This window comes from Camelus dromedarius, chromosome 25 (assembly GCF_036321535.1).
Source record: "Camelus dromedarius isolate mCamDro1 chromosome 25, mCamDro1.pat, whole genome shotgun sequence".
NCBI lineage: Eukaryota > Metazoa > Chordata > Mammalia > Artiodactyla > Camelidae > Camelus > Camelus dromedarius.
This window is the reverse complement of record NC_087460.1, coordinates 5,997,980-6,017,352: the sequence shown is the minus strand read 5'-3', so window position 1 is coordinate 6,017,352 and position 19,373 is coordinate 5,997,980. Positions and strand designations below refer to the sequence as shown.

Here is a 19,373-nt window from a genome sequence, read left to right as displayed (position 1 = left end):
GGGGATTGAACTCAAGACCTCATGCATGCCAAGCATGTGCTCTACCACTAAGCTGTACCCACTTCCCCTCTCTTTCCTTTCTATTTCTTGTTTTTCTTCACCTCTTATGCTTTCTTGTCCTCCCTTTTATATATGATTTGACCTCTCCCTTAGCTAGTAATCTATCTTCCTGTCCCAACATAAATCAGCACTGAGTGCCTCTGGCTTTTTTCAATCTTTCATTCCCCAGGTGATATACTAGGCTCTGCAATGCAAAATCTTCAGAATCTTGTCCAGATGCCCTATGGCTGCGGTGAACAGAACATGGTCCTTTTTGTCCCGAACATCTATGTTCTGAACTATCTGAATGAGACACGACAGCTGACAGAGACGATCAAGTCCAAAGCCATCAGCCACCTCATCAGCGGTGAGAGGCTGCCCCAAAAGGAGAACGTTCATTGAGTCCCTTGCTGTCTCCACCAGTGAACTCAAACCTTTCGATTAAGATTTAATAATTATTCTTGCTGTGATGTCCAGCCAGACGTCTCGCTGTGCAACCAGAAGTGTCAGTGGCGTCATCGAGTCTTGGAGATAGCGTAGTAGTAAAATAGTGGTCTCCCTATGATTCTCCAGCAAGCTTTGAAGAAAAGCCTGCCTAATTCTCCACTGTCTCTGCTATTTCATAAATCTATGAAAACTTCCTCTTCAGGTTACCAAAGACAATTGAATTATAAACACAGTGATGGCTCATACAGCACCTTCGGGGATCATGATGGTAGAAGTCAGGGAAACACTTGGTAAGATAATTATTTCCTTCTGTTCTCTGTAGATCCATGGTATGCCAGATTTCTGGAAATTAGCTTTTCTCTGTCACCTGGAGTTCTTTCACAGAAACTTGTTATTCTTTAAAAACCCATATGTGTATGTATCATCACTCGTGGGAGATCTCACCATTTTGTCACCTTGAGCTCCCCTGTTCTAATAGTACAGAAGATAGTACAATAAGGACGTCCTCAAACAGAAATAAAGTCAGAAAGGGTCACAATGTGAAATGATAGGGGGGAAAAGCTTCTACACTGCGCAAAAAAGGGAAGAAGAGGAGAGGGACAGGAGGAGACTGTGATGTAGTCAAAATCATTCAGTAAATGGCAATTTTGATGGTGGGCAGGCTTGGAGTCTCCACCGAATATTTTATGAGAAAAAAGTGAAAAGTATCAGCTGTGAAGAAACCCACGAAGTTGAGATATTTTAAAAAATAGATTCAGAAGTTTGCTGTACCAACAAGAGCATATTCAGTATTCAAGTATCATTTCCCCACGAATCCCCTCCAACAATCTCCCGCATGGAATTGTAAAGATACCTGGAGCCGACTGCACTTGGCACGCTTTGAAAGTGAGATGGTCCTCATGTCTCAGTGTCTTCTTTGCTGGACAGGCTCACCGCATTTGTGCTCAAGTCCTTTGCTCAAGCCCGGTCATACATTTTTGTGGAGCCCTCACACATCATGGATTCCCTCAACTGGCTGTCACGGAAACAAAAGGAAAATGGGTGTTTCCAACGCTCCGGATCCCTGCTAAACAATGCTATTAAGGTGATGCCTTCACTTTTGTTCTGAACAAGTGATATGTAGGAGCAGTGATGCTCTGACTGGTTCCTCAAGTCCTGGTGACATGGCCTTGAGGAAGGACAGGATACTCTAAAGCTTCTGAAAACTAGTCATAAATTAGTTGTTTTTTATTGAAAGAAAATAGTGTGTCTCCAAAATTTCAATACGTTACTGAGAGTGAGGGGAAATGATTTGGGACAGATTTAAGAGTTTTACGGTGAAGGAGGAAGGGGGAAAATCAATATTGTTGCACAAGAAAAGATGCTTTTTAATGAAGATGCTCAAGAGGAAAAGAGAGGTAGCTGACGCTAGCTAATGAACGGTGGACTGTGTATCTCTGCATCTGACCCTTACAGGGCGGCGTAGATGACGAGGTGACACTCTCTGCCTACATCACCATTGCTCTGCTGGAGATGCCACTGCCTGTCACCGTATGTACTAACACCTTTGCTGTCCCTCCTTCACTAATGTAAGGAATGAAACTCAGGGAACTCTGACTCTCTGAGAAAAATGAGTTGTGATTTACATGTTATTTAATGTTAGTATATTTCACTGGACCATGAGGGACTATAGATCCTTTGGGAAGCTGCAAAGGAGATGATTCTCTGGTCAGAACTGTGATGCCACATAGGCACATGGGGGCGTTTCACCTGGGGTTAGCCTGGGGACAGTTCATTAGCCTGGTTCTGCAACCTTCAGGTCTCTCTTCATCTTCTTTATAGCATCAAGTTGTCCGCAATGCTCTGTTCTGCCTGGAAGAGGCCTGGAAATCCACCTCAGAGGCCCAAGGAAGTCTTGTCTATACCAAGGCATTATTGGCCTATGCCTTCGCCCTAGCAGGAAACCAGACCAAGCGGCGTGAGCTGCTTGAATCCCTAAGCAAAGAGGCTGTAGAAGAAGGTAAGAGCTCCTACAGCAAAACTGACTTCCCAAAATCTCCAGTGACCAAAAGAAGAGAGAGGACCTGATGAATTCACACCTATCACCCATCATGCTTATATTATACTGTATCCATTATTTTGTGATAAGAAGATGATGAATTATTATTGATATAACCCTTAAATTCTCTAGGTAACATGAATCGTTTTATCATTTCACACATTACAGACTCTCAACAGCCCAGCTTCTAATATCACACAAATATGTAATAGACACAAAGGCACAAAACACAGTGTGATTGGCTGGAACCCTAATTTACTTTCTTGGCAAAGATTTGCCTGATTGGTGATTACTTAATACTTTCATTTCGTGTTATGTCCATTGACTAGGGGAGCTCTAATTACAATGATCATTCACTAATCAGGTTTTGAAACCGCTCTCTAAGCTTAAGATTGGATCCTTTTCTATTTCAAAGGGGACTCAATCCACTGGCAACGTCCTGGGAAACCTCAAGAAGTTCATGCACCCTATTATCAACCCCGGGCTCCTTCTGTTGAAGTGGAGATGACATCTTACTTGCTTCTTGCCTATCTCACTGCCCAGCCTGCCCCATCTTCAGCAGATCTGTCTGTGGCTACACGTATTGTAAAATGGATCACCAAGCAACAAAACCCCAACGGGGGCTTCTCTTCCACTCAGGTCTGTGAAGAGACTCCAGGGAGAAAATTAAATATATTAATATGTATGTAGACACAACCATCTTCTAGAAGTTGAATAGGTGAATAGTGCTTCTAATTTACACTTTATTTCTCCACCACCGGAAAGGTTCCAGCCTCATTATTTTCTATATGGATAATTTCTGTGTCCTCTGGACAGTCTCAGATTTTCTCTCCTTAGTGGATCCTCAACTGTAAACTAGGTCAGCCTCACTAAAGCAATCATTACTTTCCTGATAAAGTAAATTTTTCTTCATCCAAAGACTAAAATTATCTCATATTCTGCCCAAAATATTTCCTCCCCCAGTAAACATGAATACTGCTATCTAATTAGGCTGAGCCCTTCACTTTTTCTGGAATTTGCTGACTGTTTTGCATGTCTTCACATGTAATATTTCCCACCCTGGTGCTCCCTGATGCCTGTCTTCTGTCTCCATAAACTTTTCTCGTTTAAAATTTAGAGATAATCCTGTTCCTCACCTTCTTCAGTCTTCTCTTCCTATGCTAGCTCCAATTTCTTCTCCCTTCTCTGAATTTTTCCAACAAATATTGTCACATAAATTTATAAATTATTGAAATATCCTCTGGTTTAAAATTTTTGAGTCTTATTGCTATATGTACATTGTAAACTACTTGAACGGGAAACTTCTTCATTTGCCCCCAGAGTACTTAGAATAGTTCATGATTAATAACCATGTCTGGATTGACTGGAAATTCAATTAATGAACTGTGTTTATGACTAAATAACTCTGAGAGAGAGCAGTGTTGACGTGGTTTATATCCAGTTTGACTTTGTTTACCTTCCTCTCCTGTAATTTCTGCACACATCTTTTTTCAGGATACGGTGGTAGCGCTCCAAGCCCTCTCCAAATACGGAGCAGCAACTTTCACTAAAAGGGAGAAAGCGGCTACAGTCACTGTCAAGTCTTCAGACTCCTTCTCTAAAGAATTTCAAGTAGATGAAGCCAATCGCCTACTGCTGCAGGAGATCAGGTTGCCAAAGATTCCAGGGGACTACAACACAACAGTGTTGGGGTCAGGATGTGTCTACCTGCAGGTGAGACTGCCACGGTTTGGGGGATATTACAAATGGGAGAAAGTCCCAAGAATTAGATTTGAATTTCAAAATAGAAAAAGAAATGTGTGCTAAGGGGAGGTATGAATCACCTAGAGGAGATAGACTATTTGAGTGCAAAGATAAAGGTTTAAGGTTTTTTTCAATTTGTTTTAGACATCGTTGAGATATAACATCCTGCCCAAGAAAGAAGGAAAAGCTCCCTTTACCCTGCAAGTTGATACTCTCCCCAAGGACTGTGATGGAGTCAAAGCTCACAGAAAAGTCCAGATTCACATCAACATTAGGTAAATCCTAAATCACTACCAGACCTTTTGTAGAATATGGTGAAATTGATTTTCTTGTGCAGGGCAACTCCATGGTCCAAGGTCATACATAATGAATAAGACATTCTTGCAATATTTACTAAAAAGAAAAATTTCTTCACTCTTACTAAAAAGCCCTAACATTGAGAATTTGACGTTGTCATACCTGCAGAGCATGAGTTTATAATGATGAGCTTTCCAAACAAGTATAGCAGAGGCAAACAGAGAAGCTGAGTAGTAGGGAGGGCTAGGGAACACTAGAAATGGAAGAGAGAGTTTGGTCTTGAATGAATTCCAAAGGATTTTATTTGACTGCCTTGTCCCCGTCCCTTGGCTTCATAGTTATACTGGGGAACGACCCAGCTCCAACATGGCCATTGTGGACGTGAAGATGGTGTCAGGCTTCATACCAGTGAAGTTATCAGTGAAAAAGGTAAGCCCCACATCCCTTACAAGAGCGAAGTCACGATAAACGCTGGCATTTCTGTTTCTCAATTTGGTTCTATTGACTCAGATCTCCAAGAGGTTGTTTCCCCAGTGTGTGTTTCCGTCATTTTAATGGTGGGCATCCTAGTTCTGTCATGTGGTCTCAAGTATAAGATATAAATCATAAACATGATTAATAATGTTCCAGCAGGCCCTATGACTTCGAGGGATGTGGAGTGCATTGAATTATCTTCCAACTATATAGAAGAAGAAAAAGGGAGACCATAAGTATGTATATACAAATATTCTCCCTTTTTTTATATATAGTTGGACGATAATTCTCTCTCTCTCACCCTCTCTCTCCCTCTCTCTCTCTCTCTATATATATAGTGAATATATATATATTATATAGGTAGAAAGAGAAGGTTTAATAAATACTACTTCTATTGTTTTTTAATCATTATTACTATCATTCTCAAAAACATGAAAATCAGTGGTTTTGATGTTTCTCAGAAGCCATTTAGAACATAAATACCTGAAAACTGCTTCAGCCCCAAATTTCCTCATCCCATACCTTCGGCTTGTCTTCTTGGTCAACAGCTCCAAGAAAAGCCTCAGATTCAAAGGACTGAAGTGAGCACCAACCATGTCCTGATTTACTTTGAAGAGGTGAGCTTCTCTGCTAGGTCTGGGAGAGCCTCTAGACACTCCAACAACCAATCCGGATTCTGATTAATGTATTTCATATGCACAACGTATGAGGGGAAAAGAAAAGCTACAGGGGAAGTGAAGCTTGGCCAGCTCACCAAGGCTCAGATTACTGCATTTGACTGTCCATAGAATTGCCTCTTTTACTGGCACTGAGTGTGTTCTGCAAGACTTAAAATGTCTCATTCTTTCCATAGGTTTCAGTACAGAGGACAGCCTAAGTACAGGGCTTGATAATACCTTCAGAAAAGAGTAACTAGTAATTAAATGAATCTTTGATTCCAATTCAATTGTCCTGTCTCTCCAGCTAACGAATCAAACCTTGAGTTTCTCCTTCTTAGTGGAACAAGACATCCAAGTAAAGAATTTAAAACCAGCTACTGTGAAGGCCTATGATTATTATGAGACAGGTGAGTGGGATTCAGACATGCTGAGCCTTGAAAAGAAAAAGATGACTAACCTAGCATAGGGTCACCTGAACTGAAAGAAAACTCCACAATCTTTCATTCAAAGAAAGAGTGAATTTACGGTTTCACAGGACAATCATATTCCTAATATTAATATGTCATGTGCCCCTAAACAAGTCTTAGAGTCACTCTTATAAATTGATCATAAAGCAACAGAGTATCAATTCTTTCTAATTCCTCTGTGAAGTTGTTAGTTCTGGACTGAATTATTCCAGAAAGATAAGAAGAGCAGAAACAACTAAACAAAAATAAATAAATAAACACCTCTTGGTACTGATGTGTGACACAAGTCCCCAGATTTAATCTATTTTTAACTTGTGCTTTGATTAGTCTCACAGATTTGGGGCAACTTTGTCACATATCAGAAAATTCTTCCATTTGCTCATAACTTGGAACTAGAAACTTACCAGCATCTTAGCATGCAAGTAGTGTTCAAACTTTACTCTTTCTTAGAAAATAAAAGGATCAGAGAGGAAGGTACAACTCTGATAAGAAAAATATAGATGTGAAAAAGGGCTGTACCGTGTCCTATGGAAAGACAGTTATCTATTTGTGAAATCTACCTCTCAACAGTGTTTTCAAGCCCAATTTTCTCTCCTCCCCCCCATCCTGCAACCAATCCCAAATGGCTTAGTACAGAAGTCAGTCTTTTTTATTGACTCCATAACTGTGCTTTATGCTTTCTTTGGTAGCTCACCCAGTTTATGTACAATTCACTACTCATGTGCCTATTACTGAATGGCTTCACTCTGTCTCATCATTTTTGTGTTTCAGAGGAATTCACTATTGAAGAGTACAGTGTCCCCTGCAGTTCTGGTAAAGTATAAACAGTAAAATCAAATGCCAACATGAAGAAAATAAATAAACATTTGTTGTTGGCATAAAGCTGCTTCTTGAGCATCCCTTACCATACTGTAAAACTCCCGGGTAAATTATATTGAACAACCTCAAATGTATTATAGAATTTCTCAGCAGAAAAAAAACACAAGTATAATTACTTGGTGTCTAGGGTGACCTGTTTGAAGATGAATCCAGGAATTTGCCACATATAAAAGCTAAATCACCTAATATTCAGTGTACAAGTCTATACTCAGTGGTGATATATCTACCACTCATGACCTTTCTAGGATGTGTCTAAACTTATACTAGTTAAGGTCAGGAAATTTTTCACTGTAAATTATCTATATAAGACGGCATAAGAGACATGATCTACAAGACCTTCCTTTAGGCTGTTGACAGGGTTCATCTTCAACAATACAGCACTTGCTGTAAGACCTTGTGCTCTCCACTGTAAAGCATGAAAAAACTGGAATAACCTTAGCATTAAAAGAATTAAAATTTATTTAGTTCAAATATTTATAATTAAAATATGAAAAAATATTCCTTTATTAGATCACAAAATTTCCCTACTGTTTCTACCTTTTCTTCTACTGTTTAGAACATGGAAATGCTTGAAAATGGAAACTCATGGACCTCATCAGATGAACTTCTCCAGAAACAAAGAACAGACTTATCAAGAGAGAAGACAGTGAGAGAAGACAGGAATTGGAAGTACATGAAATTTATATGTTGAATAAATTTATGACATTTACAAGTCTCTCTTTTCTTTTGGTCTTTATCAGTGTTATAACTCTCTTCTAAAATATCTAGCTATTTTCCACAGTGTTTCTAAAAACACTGAAAAAGTATACAAAGAGGTACCTTCAAAAAACTATAGATGAATCAAAATGAAATTCCAAAAAACGTAGTAACCACAGGAAGATAGGGAAAAGAAAACAGTATTTTCAAATACTGGAAACAGCCTAAATGTCCATCAATAGATGAAAGATTAAATCTAACTGTGGTACATCCATACCATGGAATACTACTCAGTAATAAAGAAGGACTAACTACTGATACAAGCAACAACTTGGATGGATCTCAAAAATGTTACATTGAGTGAAAAGAAAGACAATTTCAGAAGGTCATACTATATGATTCCTTGTATAGTCAACATGGAATGGAATGATGGAATCATAGAATTGGAAAATAAATGAGTGGTTTCCAGGGGTAATGGATGCTAGGGCAAGGGGGGAGGGGTGGCTTACAAAGGGATAGCATTAGAGACATCTTTCTAGTTATGAAATCCTCCATGCATGGAAGCAAAAGTCCTGGTTCACATTTTTACAGTTAATTCCATCTCAAATTATTTTGTTGTCGGTTGGGTGGTGACTGAGAGAGCATCTAAATTGACTTTTTTCCCTCATATCACTTTCTAACAGTCCCATTATCACTTATTGACCAATTCTATCAATTCTGTATTTCCCTGCTAATAAAAACTGCCTCCTTTATCACAAATTAAATTACCATACATTTTAGGGCTTGCTTCTGAGTGATTTATTCTATTTTGTTGATTAGCTAGTCTATTCCTTCACATGCACTAAAATTTTTGAATTATTGTGGCTTAATAAAATGTTTTTATAACTACTCTGGCCAGACTGTCCTCATTCCTCTGTTGTCACCTTTTCTTTGCAATACTAAGCTTATTATTTATTCCAGGTAGAACTTTGAAATCATTTTATAAAGGGGATTATCCCCATAGTCATATTGGGTATTGTTTGGAATTTCATTGAATATGAGTTAATTTATAATGATGATGAATGTCAACTTTTTACAATTTTTAGCCTTCCCTATTCAGACACATTTTATCTTCACTTATTCATTTCACATGATGTGAATTCTAATTCTGACTTAATTTCTGAATTTGGGCTGAATAACAAAATGAAAAGTAAAGATTAATTTCATGGACACATATAGTAAGATATGTTGAAAGAATTATACAATGTATAACAGAAACAAATTAAAAGATATGGGCAAAAATAAAATTACATGATGATTAAAGACTAGAACAATATGTCTCATTTGTTGATAGAAACCACTGAAAAATTTTAAGGAAGAATTATTTCAGAGTTACATAATAGATAGTCTGTCTTCTAAGCAATGGTGGGAAGAAGAAAGCAAGTTTTTCTGATTTTTCTGATTTCTGATACACAGCCCACTGGTGCAAAACTGGGCTCTCCGCTTTACGTTGCCAACGGTTTAGGATATGTACCCCTCTTTCAACTTAAAAAATCCCACACTTTAAAAAATTACTTACTTTCCCCTCATTTATTGATTTAGACCTCTTTGAAAGCCAAACCTGTATCTTAATCATGACTGCAGTCTGTTCACCCAACACTGTGCTGGGAATATAGGAGACACTCAATAAAAAAACGGTGTGACTGAAGGGACCAGTGCTGAGTGAGCATATTTGCATAGGTAGGTAGGGCACTTGGGTTGCTTCCATATGGTGGCTATTGTAAATAATGTTGTGATGAACACTGGGATGCAGACTCTTTTCAAATGGGTGTTTTTGTTTACTTCGGATAAATCTGCAGAAGTAGAATTGCTGGATCGCATGCTAGTTCTATTTTTTATTTTTTTGAGGAACCCCCAAACTGTTCTCCATAATGGCTGTAACAACACCCACCCACAGTGTCCTGGGGTTGCATTTTCTCCACATCCCCACCAACATTTACTCCTTGTCTTTTTGAAGCTAGCCATTCTGACAGATGTGAGGTGATATCTCAATGTGGTTTTGATCTGCATTTCTCTGATGATTAGTGAAGTCTTCTCATGTGTCTGTTGGCCATTTGTATGTCTTCTTTGGAGAAATGTCTATTCAGGACCTCTGCCCATTTTTCAGTCATCTTGTTTTTTGATATTGAGTTGTAACTTTAAAAATATAAAGTCACTTTCTTTAAATAGCAATAATGTGAGAAATATCCTCATGTTTTTCACTCAATATTCCTAGGCACTTTTGTTACAAAATTTAGGAATCAGAATTAATGATATTATGTTAAAATAAAGAATACCCAAAGCACTAAAGACAAAAGAGTCTGTAAGAATTCAAGTTACTGTTCAACAAAATTTTTCCTGAGAAAAAAATCTCTCCCAAAATGTAACGTGTACTTAATCTGACAACAAAACTTATCATGTCCAGTAAGTGATCCTTGATGACTCAAAGTCTGTTAATATATAAACCACACAAAAGACTTTCATCATCAGTACACTTGCCCCCCAAATTCCCTTTCCACAGGAACCAAGTGGCAGAATATAAAATTAAACTGCTTCTTGTGATCAAGCATTTTAAAAAGATTGAAAGTAAAAGGGAACGCCTTTTTCAAATTGTGTAAAATAAAATAGCACCTTTTCTATAAGATATTTTATAATTCAAACTGGGACTCAAAAGATGGATGTTATTAACTTTGGTAGCTTCTTATTTTGACAAACTATCTGTCAAAGTATAATTTTCAAAAAGAAAATATATATTTATATGTATATATAAGGAAAATTTATAATCTCAGGCAAATATAAAAAGAACATGAGTCAAACATTGTATTTAAACTAGTAATTAATGAAGTAACCAGTCAGATGTTATAACTAGTTCACAGAGTACTCAAGAGATCATACTTCACAGACAATTTAACAAAAACTGCTAGGATAAGAATGATGGGTTAGGTATAAAACAGAGTAACAGAACATACCTTAAAATCTTTGGGGTTATCTGTTCCACTGAACAGAAATTCTTTGCATGTGTACCTGACGAAAATTAGCAAGAAACTTACACTAAGCCTGGAACCTTTAATCTGTATTAAACAATGTGATGAACTAAGTATATTCTGCTAGGTGTTCCTTACGTGGCCCTTGCTTCTAAGTCGCATTGAAAGAATGTGCTACTCCTCATTTTTACCTTATTTCTGCATTTCTGATAATTTTTCGGACAGTCTCCCCTCTTCAAAGATTTATTCTTGACTTTCAAAACGGGGCATGCTTGTCTTATCAAGTTTGTACCAGTTTTTTCATAGGTTAACAAGAGGGTTAATTAGCCATGCAGGCAGGCCTGTATGGCTTCATCTGCAAATCTTGAGCCTTTAGTGTTTAGCAACTACTAAGGCCACATAATTAACTTCAGTCAAGAAACTTTCATATGGAACCTGGTTTAGACTTTTAAGAACCTCTAGAACTTGTTATTTCATCTGTAGTACCTACAAAGTTGGCTGAATTCCTCTCATCTAGAAGTCCTCCAAATTCCCAAGACCCTTGGCCTGCCAGGACACAATCTTTATATTTGCAAGGCTGGGACCCTATACGTCAGGCACCATGTTAGTTTCATGAGAAGGCTTTGTAGGTGTTGACTTCACCCATATTTCTCAACAGAGAGCTTGTCGTGTCTGATTAAATAAGAATTATTTTCAAATATTATTGCTCCAAGTAGGCCTTGATTACACAATCAATCGGTCCAATTAAGTCCAGGTTAAAAAAAAAAGATTCTTATTAAACTAATGCAAATAACTATGTTGCCATGAAAAGTATGGAGATCCAGTAAAAGTTTCTGTTCCTGAATTCTAAGGGAGTCAGCACGAATCAGATATCATTTTAAAATGTTTTGTCTCCATCTACAGAACCAAAATCTACTAAGTTGGGGGTTAGATGCAGTGTAAAAAGAAAGAGGAAGAATTTTCCCCCTTACGTGTTAAAAATACAACATTTAAAATAATACCTATCATATTCCAAATAAACAACCACATTTTAATTTCCCTCCTTTTTTCATTTTATCTTAGTAATTCCTGTTCTGTTTGTTCTTAGGTCAAGCATTCTTCTTTAATGAAGTATATTTGCTTCCCAAGTAAAAAGAGTCATGGAAAGAGGGGAGGGTATAGCTCAGTGGTAGAGCACATGCCTAGCATGCACAAGGTCCTGGGTTCGACCCCCCAATATCTCTGTTAAATAATAAATAAAATAATAATAAATAAATAATAATTTTTTACAAAGGGTCGTGGAAATCTTGTCTTGATCCACTCATGTAGCCTGAAAGTTGTCTAAGGAATAACGTCTCAGAAACCTGAATCCAAGAGCCTGCTCTTTGAGATAGCAAAGTTTGGAATATCTAGTAGAACCCTTTCCAGAACCTGTCAGCAAGCATCAAGAAGCAAACTGCTTGATAGGAAAATGAGTTAACTGATTACAGTAACCACTCCTTCACGACTGGGAGAGGATGCTGTTTCACTTAATACATAGACTCAGACACAGAGTTATTCCCCCAAATGACCACAATTTAATTGTTAAAAACCAATATACCATTTAACAAAGAGAAACCAAAGTTTTAGCTTTGCATTAATATATTCTGTAGCAAGTTTTATAAGCTTTTAAAATTTTTGTTAGTTGTTTTCTTGCTGCTTTTATAGTTCTTCTCTGTTCCTTTCTTCTTCTCTGGCTCTCCTCCCTTGGGATTTGACGACTTTCTTTAGTGTTATGTTTAGATCTCTTTCTCATGATCTTTTGTACATCTGCTATAGGCTGTTGCCTTGGGGTTACCTTGAGATTATCACGTAAAAGCCTATATATGTTAACAGTCTATTCCAAGGTGACAGCAATTTAAATTTGAACACATTCGTTAAAAACTCTACATTTTTACTCCCTACTCTGACGTTTTATGTTTTTATATCATGTTTTACATTTTTAGTTGGAATTTCCCTTAGCTTACTGTTAACTGTCTACTGTGGTTGTAGTTAATTTTACTCTTTTGTCTTTTAACCTTCATGAGAGTTTTATAAGTGGTTTACTTATAAATATATAGCTTTACTATATATTTGTCTTTACCAGTGAGATTTTTACTTATATGTGTTTTCTTGTTATTAGCATCTTCTCTTTTCAGCTTAAAGAACTCCCTTTAACACTTCTTGTAAAGCCAATTTAGTGGTGATGAACTCCTTCAGCTTTCGCTTGTATGGAAAACCTTTCTCTCTCCTTCAGTTCTAAATGATAGGCTTGTTGGATAGAGTTTCTTGGTTGGAAGTTCTTTCCTTCACAACTTTGAATATATCGTGCCACTCTGAAAACTCAGCAGAGGGTCTTATGCGGGTTCCCTTGTATGTTACAAGTTGTTTTTCTCTTGCTGGTTTTAAGATTCCCTCTTTAAGTTTTGATATTTCAATTATAATGTGTCTCGGTATAGATCTCTTTGGGTTCATCTTATACAGAACTCTCTGTGCTTCCTGAACCGGGATGTCTGTTTCCTCCCCTAGGTTAGCAAAAGTTTTCAGCCATTATTTCTCAGATAAATTTTCTGCCTCTTTCTCTGTCTCTTCTCCTTCTGAAACTCCTACAATGTAAATGTTATTCTGTTTGATGTTGTCCAATAAGCCTCTTAAACTATCTTCACTTTTTTTAAATTCTTTTTTCTTTCTGTTGCTCTATTTGGAAGAGTTCCACTGCCCTGTCTTTCAGGTCGCTGACGTGTCTTCTGCTTCACTTTGTCTTCTGCTGAAGCCCTCAAGCGTATTTTCAGTTCAGTCATTGTTTTCTTTAGCTCTGTGACTTCCGGTTTGGAACTTTCTTATATTATCTGTCTCTCTGTGGAAGTTCTCACTATAGTCGTCCATTCTTTCCCAAGCTCAGTGAGCATTTCTTGACTGTTAACTTTGAACTCCTTATCAGATAGATCACTCATCTCCATTTTATTAAAGTCTTTTTCCGAAGTTTTGTTTCATTCTCTCATTTGAAACATCTTCCTTTGTCTCCTCTTTTTGCTTAACTCTCTGGGTTTGAGTCTATGTATTAAGTGAAACAGCTACTCTCCCAGTCTTGAAGGTGTGGCCTTGGGGAGGAGGTGAAAATTCTCACTTATCCTTGCCCTAGCTCTGGGTTGTCTCTCAAACCTGGGTGTTTGTCTAAGTAGCCTGATTTATTCTTGACAGGTCCTAGTTGTTGAAGGTGTCTCAAGACCTGACAATGTTCCAAAAAGAGTGATCTCCGTCAGCACCTAGTTTCAGGCTGACTGAAAGCCAGATCTTCAGGCAGGCAGTAGCTTTTAAGGCATGTAAATATATCTGGTCCTGTGAGCCTGCAACTGTAGGCCCTGTGGACCTCCAGACCAGCAGATCTGGGGGTGTTCACCTGGGCAACAGTTTCAAGAATTGGGGTTTCAGGCGAGTGTATCAGCTCATTTCTGGGAGGTACCAGCAAGTTGCGGCAAGGCCGGGGAGGGTGCGAAGATGTCTTCCTGCCCACGTCCCCTGCGAGTGCCTCTATAGCCTGTCAAGCACTGGGGGTACATTCCATTCTGCTGTCCGGGCAGTGCCCTGGGTGTGGCAGCCTGCCTGGAATTGCCTTTCTGACGGTTGCAGACCTGTGGGGCCCAGGAATGTCTGTCCCTCTGGCCGTCAGCGCCAGGTGATCAAGAGAGCTCCCCTGTGCGGACTGTGCTGAACCCCCGCTTCAGCAAGACTGCAGGAGAACCATGCAAGTGGGGCACATCTGCAGCCACAGGGATGTAGGGGAGGGCGCTGTGAGCAGGACTTGCCTTCAGCTTTAGCAGGGCGGGGAGGAGTGCCGGGAGTAGGGCACACCTGCCGCCTCAGTGGTGCACAGGCACTTCTGAATCCCTGTCCCCCAGGGACTCCTACTCAACCCTCTGTCAAGAAGTCCCCCTAAAACTATACCTCACTCATTCCCAGAAATGAATCTGCATTGAATGAGTTACAGGCAGAGGGACATGTCCCAGGACCTTCAAATGCAGCTTGCTTTGCTGTCTGCTTATAAGAGTTCTGAGGGAGTTGAAGAGAGGTGGGTTGAAAGGCCCTCATCATCTTTGCTGTCAAAGTTACAGAAAATTCATTCTTACTAGAAGGTAAATTTTATCCTCTGGAAATGCTTCAGAGCCTGTCAGGGTTTGGCCTTGCAAGTACTGAGGCAATCACTGAGAGCAACAGCCCTTTCAGAGGATCCGTGCCCAGCTAGCAACTCTGTTTGGAGGCCCCGGGGTGGAGTTTGTTTACAAGGAGTGGCCTCATAAAGTCTGGTAACTTGGAGAGATCGCAGGGACCAGGCTGAGGGCAGGGAGTCGGACACAACACAGCATCTGAGCCTTGTCCCTCACTATGGGGAAGGACAGACTTCACTCCTGTCTCACGCTGTTCCTCCTCGTCCTGATTTCCATCAACACCTCAGCCTCTGCAGGACCGTAAGTCTCACTCCAAGTCGCTTCCTCAAGAGTCTGTTTGTTATTTCAGTCTCTCCCTTATATCTTTGCTTTGCCTTTCCTACTAAATACTACCCTTCTGTTCCTTAACATACCTTATGATTATAATAGATTAAGACATTTTTTCTTTCATTTACCCTACACTTTTGAAATAATGTTTTTCGTTGGGTTGATAACAGTCATAAACACAGTCTAAGTAGTCACTGAGAAGCAAGATTTGATGAGACACTGAAACCTCAGACCCCACCTTCACAGAATCAGTCTTTAAGATAGAAGGTATTGGCTATAAAAATATTTAAAATGTACAGTCGGGAGCAATTTAACTCATATTGCAGGTTATATATGTTCAGAAAGCAATGAACATGTTAAATTAAATCATGAGCAAATATTTTGCAAAATTCATACTGTGGAAAATTGACAAATAGCTCAATTTCTCCAACAAATAAATTGTCTCAGAAAGAAGAGAGAGAACCAACAGAATTTGGGAGATTTAAGAATCTGAAACGAATATATGTATGTTCGTGTATGACTGAAGCATTGTGCTGTACACCAGAAAATTACATAACATTGCAAACTGACTATACTTCAATAAACAAATAAATAAATAGAATTGGGAGATTTAAAAGACATCATCAGTCAATCAATCACAGTGTATAGACCTAATTTTGATCTTGAGTCCAACATTTTTTTAAAACATCATGACATTTTAATAAGTAGTTATAAATTTTCACTGGCTGAATATTTGAATATATATGATATCAAAATACTTTGCTAAATGTTTGTGTATAATAGTGATACATTTTTTGTTTAAAAATAACCCTTTTCTTTTGGAAATACACATTGAAATATTTATGGGTTTTGCTTTAAAATGATAATGGGAAAGGCGAAGTGGTGAAAAGGTGAAGGTAGATGGGACAGTGGACAGGATGGAGGTAAGGCAAAAGTGAACCCAGGATGATGATATTAGAACCAGGTGTTACGGGTCTAGTAGTTCATTATATTAATATAATATTGTGGATATATTTGGATTCATTATACTATTTAGCCTAATTTTATATCTGTTTGAAATTCTCCATCATAAAAGCTTTAAAATTAAAAGAAAATAACAATGAACATTATAAAACACTTAGAATTGAACAATAATTAAAACATATATCAAGATACCTAGTTTATTTGTTTAGATACCTGATACACATAGAAGTACATTTTATAAACCTAAACTAACTACACACGTTGAAAAATCAAGAAAGATTGTTAAATGGAAGAAATGAGTTAGGAAAAAAAAGCTAGAAAAAAATGAAAAAAAGAAAAATGTAAAGAATGTTAACAGGGAAACTGTGAAGAACAGAAATTAATAAAATAGAAGTCAATAAAATGACAGAATCAAGAAAACAAAAAGTCAGTATTCTAAAGATTAATGAAATAAGTAATTGGTAAATTTGAAAGCCTAGATGAAAAAGAGAATACTCTGGAAGAAAAAAATTTTACAAATGATCAAAATTAAAGTTAGATTATTTTGAAAAACTGAATAAACCAGTGACCATAAAAGAAAGTGAATTAGTAATAAAAAGTATTCCTTCACTTAGAAAATACATTAGCATAACAATATTTTACAGAAAAGCTTCACCAAGCTTTCAAAGAAATGATTATCCTTATCCTTAAAACACTACGTAGAGAGCAGAAAAAGAACACCTGTGCGAATAATTTTAAAAGTTTACTATCACAAGAATCAGGCAGTCAATCTGTGTATGCAGGTGGAAAGGAAAAGGTTTGTCTAGCAAATATGGTTTAAGAGGAATAACCTTAAATTCTTAGAAGTCTTTTTTTTCCCACCTAAGAGTGTCTGCTAGGCATACACTTACTTGTTCTGAATCTTAATGTAGGTACTGTAGTCGAAACTTTGACTTCTTTTTATTTCAAGGGTTCATTTATTGTCCTGGATATGGTTTTTCTCATGATACCCAGGAATAAACATGAAAGAAATATTTAAATATATGTATAAGAAAAACTTCAAAATACTAATGAAGAACACAAAAAGGACTTGAACAGAAGTTAAAACTTACTATATCTTTGGATAGGTTAAGTTAGCATCATAAAAATGTCAATACTCCCTAAATGTATTTATAAAGTTTATATAATCTTGAAATAACACTAGAATCAAAGATGCTGATTCCAAAATTCATATGAAAAATAAATGCATAAGGATATGTGAAATAATGTAATATTTTATATTATAAATTTTATATATATATATATATACACACGTATTGGTCTCTGCCCCCAGTTCCTGGCACAGAGCTCCTAAAACCCTTGCAATTTCCTAAGTGCTAAGAGTACTTGGGTCATTACTGGGCCTGGTTCCTGACACAGAGCTCCTAAATCCGATGAAATTTTTTAGGTGATAGAAGGCTTTTGTTCTAGTGAGGAAACTTTTGGTGGGCTCCTGGATAACTTCAGGATGGGGGCTGGTCACCAGAAAGAGCAAGCCATGATTAGCGCCTATTCCTGCCCAACACAATGGCTTCAATCTCCACACCTCAGTGTTCTGGGCGGCTGCGCCCCCTTCTGGTTTATCCTTATGTCTGCACTGCTTATTACAACGCCTTTTGACCTCGTTCTCATCGGGTCAAGCTGCTGATCCATTCTTTCATAAGGAATCGTAGCTACTTAGGAAACAAAGTTAACACATGTTCCCAACATCTCACTGCTTCCAGAAAAGAAACAGTTAAGTTGCAATGCTAGTGTTCTTTATTGAATACTGAGATTAAAACTCTACATTTCCAGAACCATATTTCAGCTTGTAGAAGTAGAAGGAATATATGTGTGGGGCAGTAATGGCGTTATCAAGTAAGGGCCAAAGGCGAAACTGGGGGAGGGTCATTCTATTCACTACTATATAAGACAGTCATAGCCCGGTAGCCTGGCAAGAGGTCTCTGCAAGCTTTTTACTCAGTAATGTGAGGTTATGAAGATAGATATGTGAAAATGAGAATTCCAAGACCACCCTGCTCTTCCCCCCACCTTTATCTTTTATTTTCTCTTTTTTTCCAAAAAAAAAAAAAGGTTACACAACATACCTAAACTTAAACTGTGCATGTTTATTTTTCTTCTCTCAAAATAAGCAAAATATACATTTTCCCAGCTTGTTTTCTTTCCCAATGTGGAAGAAGACTTTACTAAAACATTAACCAGTGCTTCGGTTTCACTGCTGAAAAGGATTTGGAAAGAATGTGATCTGTGCTGATTTTTATCATCTGGTATTTTTCCCTTCCCTATTTCAAAAGTGTAGCCAGATCCTTGTGTTCTTCTGCCTTAAGAGTTTTCAAGGTTCAAAGCAGAGGTTGCTCAAAGATAACTTTGCGAAAGCCCTGGCTACTTGGTGTTCCTGAGGAAGGGGAGAAAGAAGTCTTCTGCAGGGAATTTCAAAAAGAAGCCCCACTGGTACGGAGGATTCAAAACCAGGGGGTTGGTGGAGGTTTAGGGGACCCAGGATACTAGGCACCCGGGGGTCCCCTCCATCATTGCATGCAGGGTAAAAGACGGGACCTCTGAGTTAAACGGCTGTGTGAGACAGACTCTGGGCCACAGAGCTCCCAGTTTCAGCAAAAACTGTGTCCAAATATAGCAAAAAAACAGCCAAGCAGTCAGGCTTCAAAGTGACTGAGGGACTGGAGATTGGCATGGTCATACAGGGGTAACTGGTTTCAAGCGAAAACTAAAGTAACTTCCCAAATATTTTGCTTTACAGACCCTAGTGTGGGAGAGCTCTAATAAAAACTCAGATTAATTCTCACCAAGAATTTTAGAAGAATGGAAGCAGAGTCAGACTAAATTCAATCTAAAGAAAATAAAGCAATGTTATATTTCTCTTTTCTAAATTGAAGTATGATTGACCTACAACACTATGCCAGTTCCAGATGCACAACACAGTGATGTTATATTTCTATATATTACAAAATAATCATCACGATGCCATCTGTTGCCATAAAAAGTTATTACAGTATTATTGACTATATTCCCCAAGTGGTACACTTCATCCCTACGACTCAATTATTTTCTAACTAGAATTTTGTTCCATAACAACAGAACATTGAACCATAAGTGGGAAAAACGAACAGATCTGCAAAGAGGAAGAGACGAATCTACTATAA

The 19,373-nt window shown here is 38.0% G+C and overlaps 2 protein-coding genes and 1 long non-coding RNA gene across 3 annotated transcripts in view; 2 read left to right on the top strand and 1 right to left on the bottom strand.

The window, feature by feature from the left end:
- The window catches only part of LOC135319306 (uncharacterized), a 28,480-nt gene extending 27,008 nt beyond the window's left edge, over positions 1-1,472 (bottom strand). The window contains exon 1 of the long non-coding RNA XR_010377788.1: positions 1,340-1,472. This is a non-coding gene — a long non-coding RNA (uncharacterized LOC135319306). The remainder of the gene's footprint in view (positions 1-1,339) is intronic.
- Positions 1-7,755, top strand: part of LOC105098163 (pregnancy zone protein) — a 37,898-nt gene extending 30,143 nt beyond the window's left edge. The window contains exons 24-36 of the mRNA XM_010990795.3: positions 230-406; positions 689-776; positions 1,414-1,570; positions 1,942-2,016; positions 2,308-2,485; positions 2,940-3,163; positions 4,019-4,237; positions 4,412-4,542; positions 4,903-4,993; positions 5,587-5,655; positions 6,002-6,104; positions 6,936-6,977; positions 7,600-7,755. Coding sequence (XP_010989097.1) covers positions 230-406; positions 689-776; positions 1,414-1,570; positions 1,942-2,016; positions 2,308-2,485; positions 2,940-3,163; positions 4,019-4,237; positions 4,412-4,542; positions 4,903-4,993; positions 5,587-5,655; positions 6,002-6,104; positions 6,936-6,977; positions 7,600-7,616 — 1,571 coding nt within the window. The 3' untranslated portion in view covers positions 7,617-7,755. The remainder of the gene's footprint in view (positions 1-229; positions 407-688; positions 777-1,413; positions 1,571-1,941; positions 2,017-2,307; positions 2,486-2,939; positions 3,164-4,018; positions 4,238-4,411; positions 4,543-4,902; positions 4,994-5,586; positions 5,656-6,001; positions 6,105-6,935; positions 6,978-7,599) is intronic.
- Positions 7,756-15,048: 7,293 nt separating this feature from the next.
- The window catches only part of A2M (alpha-2-macroglobulin), a 45,009-nt gene continuing 40,684 nt past the window's right edge, over positions 15,049-19,373 (top strand). Inside the window, exon 1 of the mRNA XM_010990797.3 lies at positions 15,049-15,204. Within this exon, the coding sequence (XP_010989099.1) occupies positions 15,122-15,204 (83 nt within the window). The 5' untranslated portion in view covers positions 15,049-15,121. The remainder of the gene's footprint in view (positions 15,205-19,373) is intronic.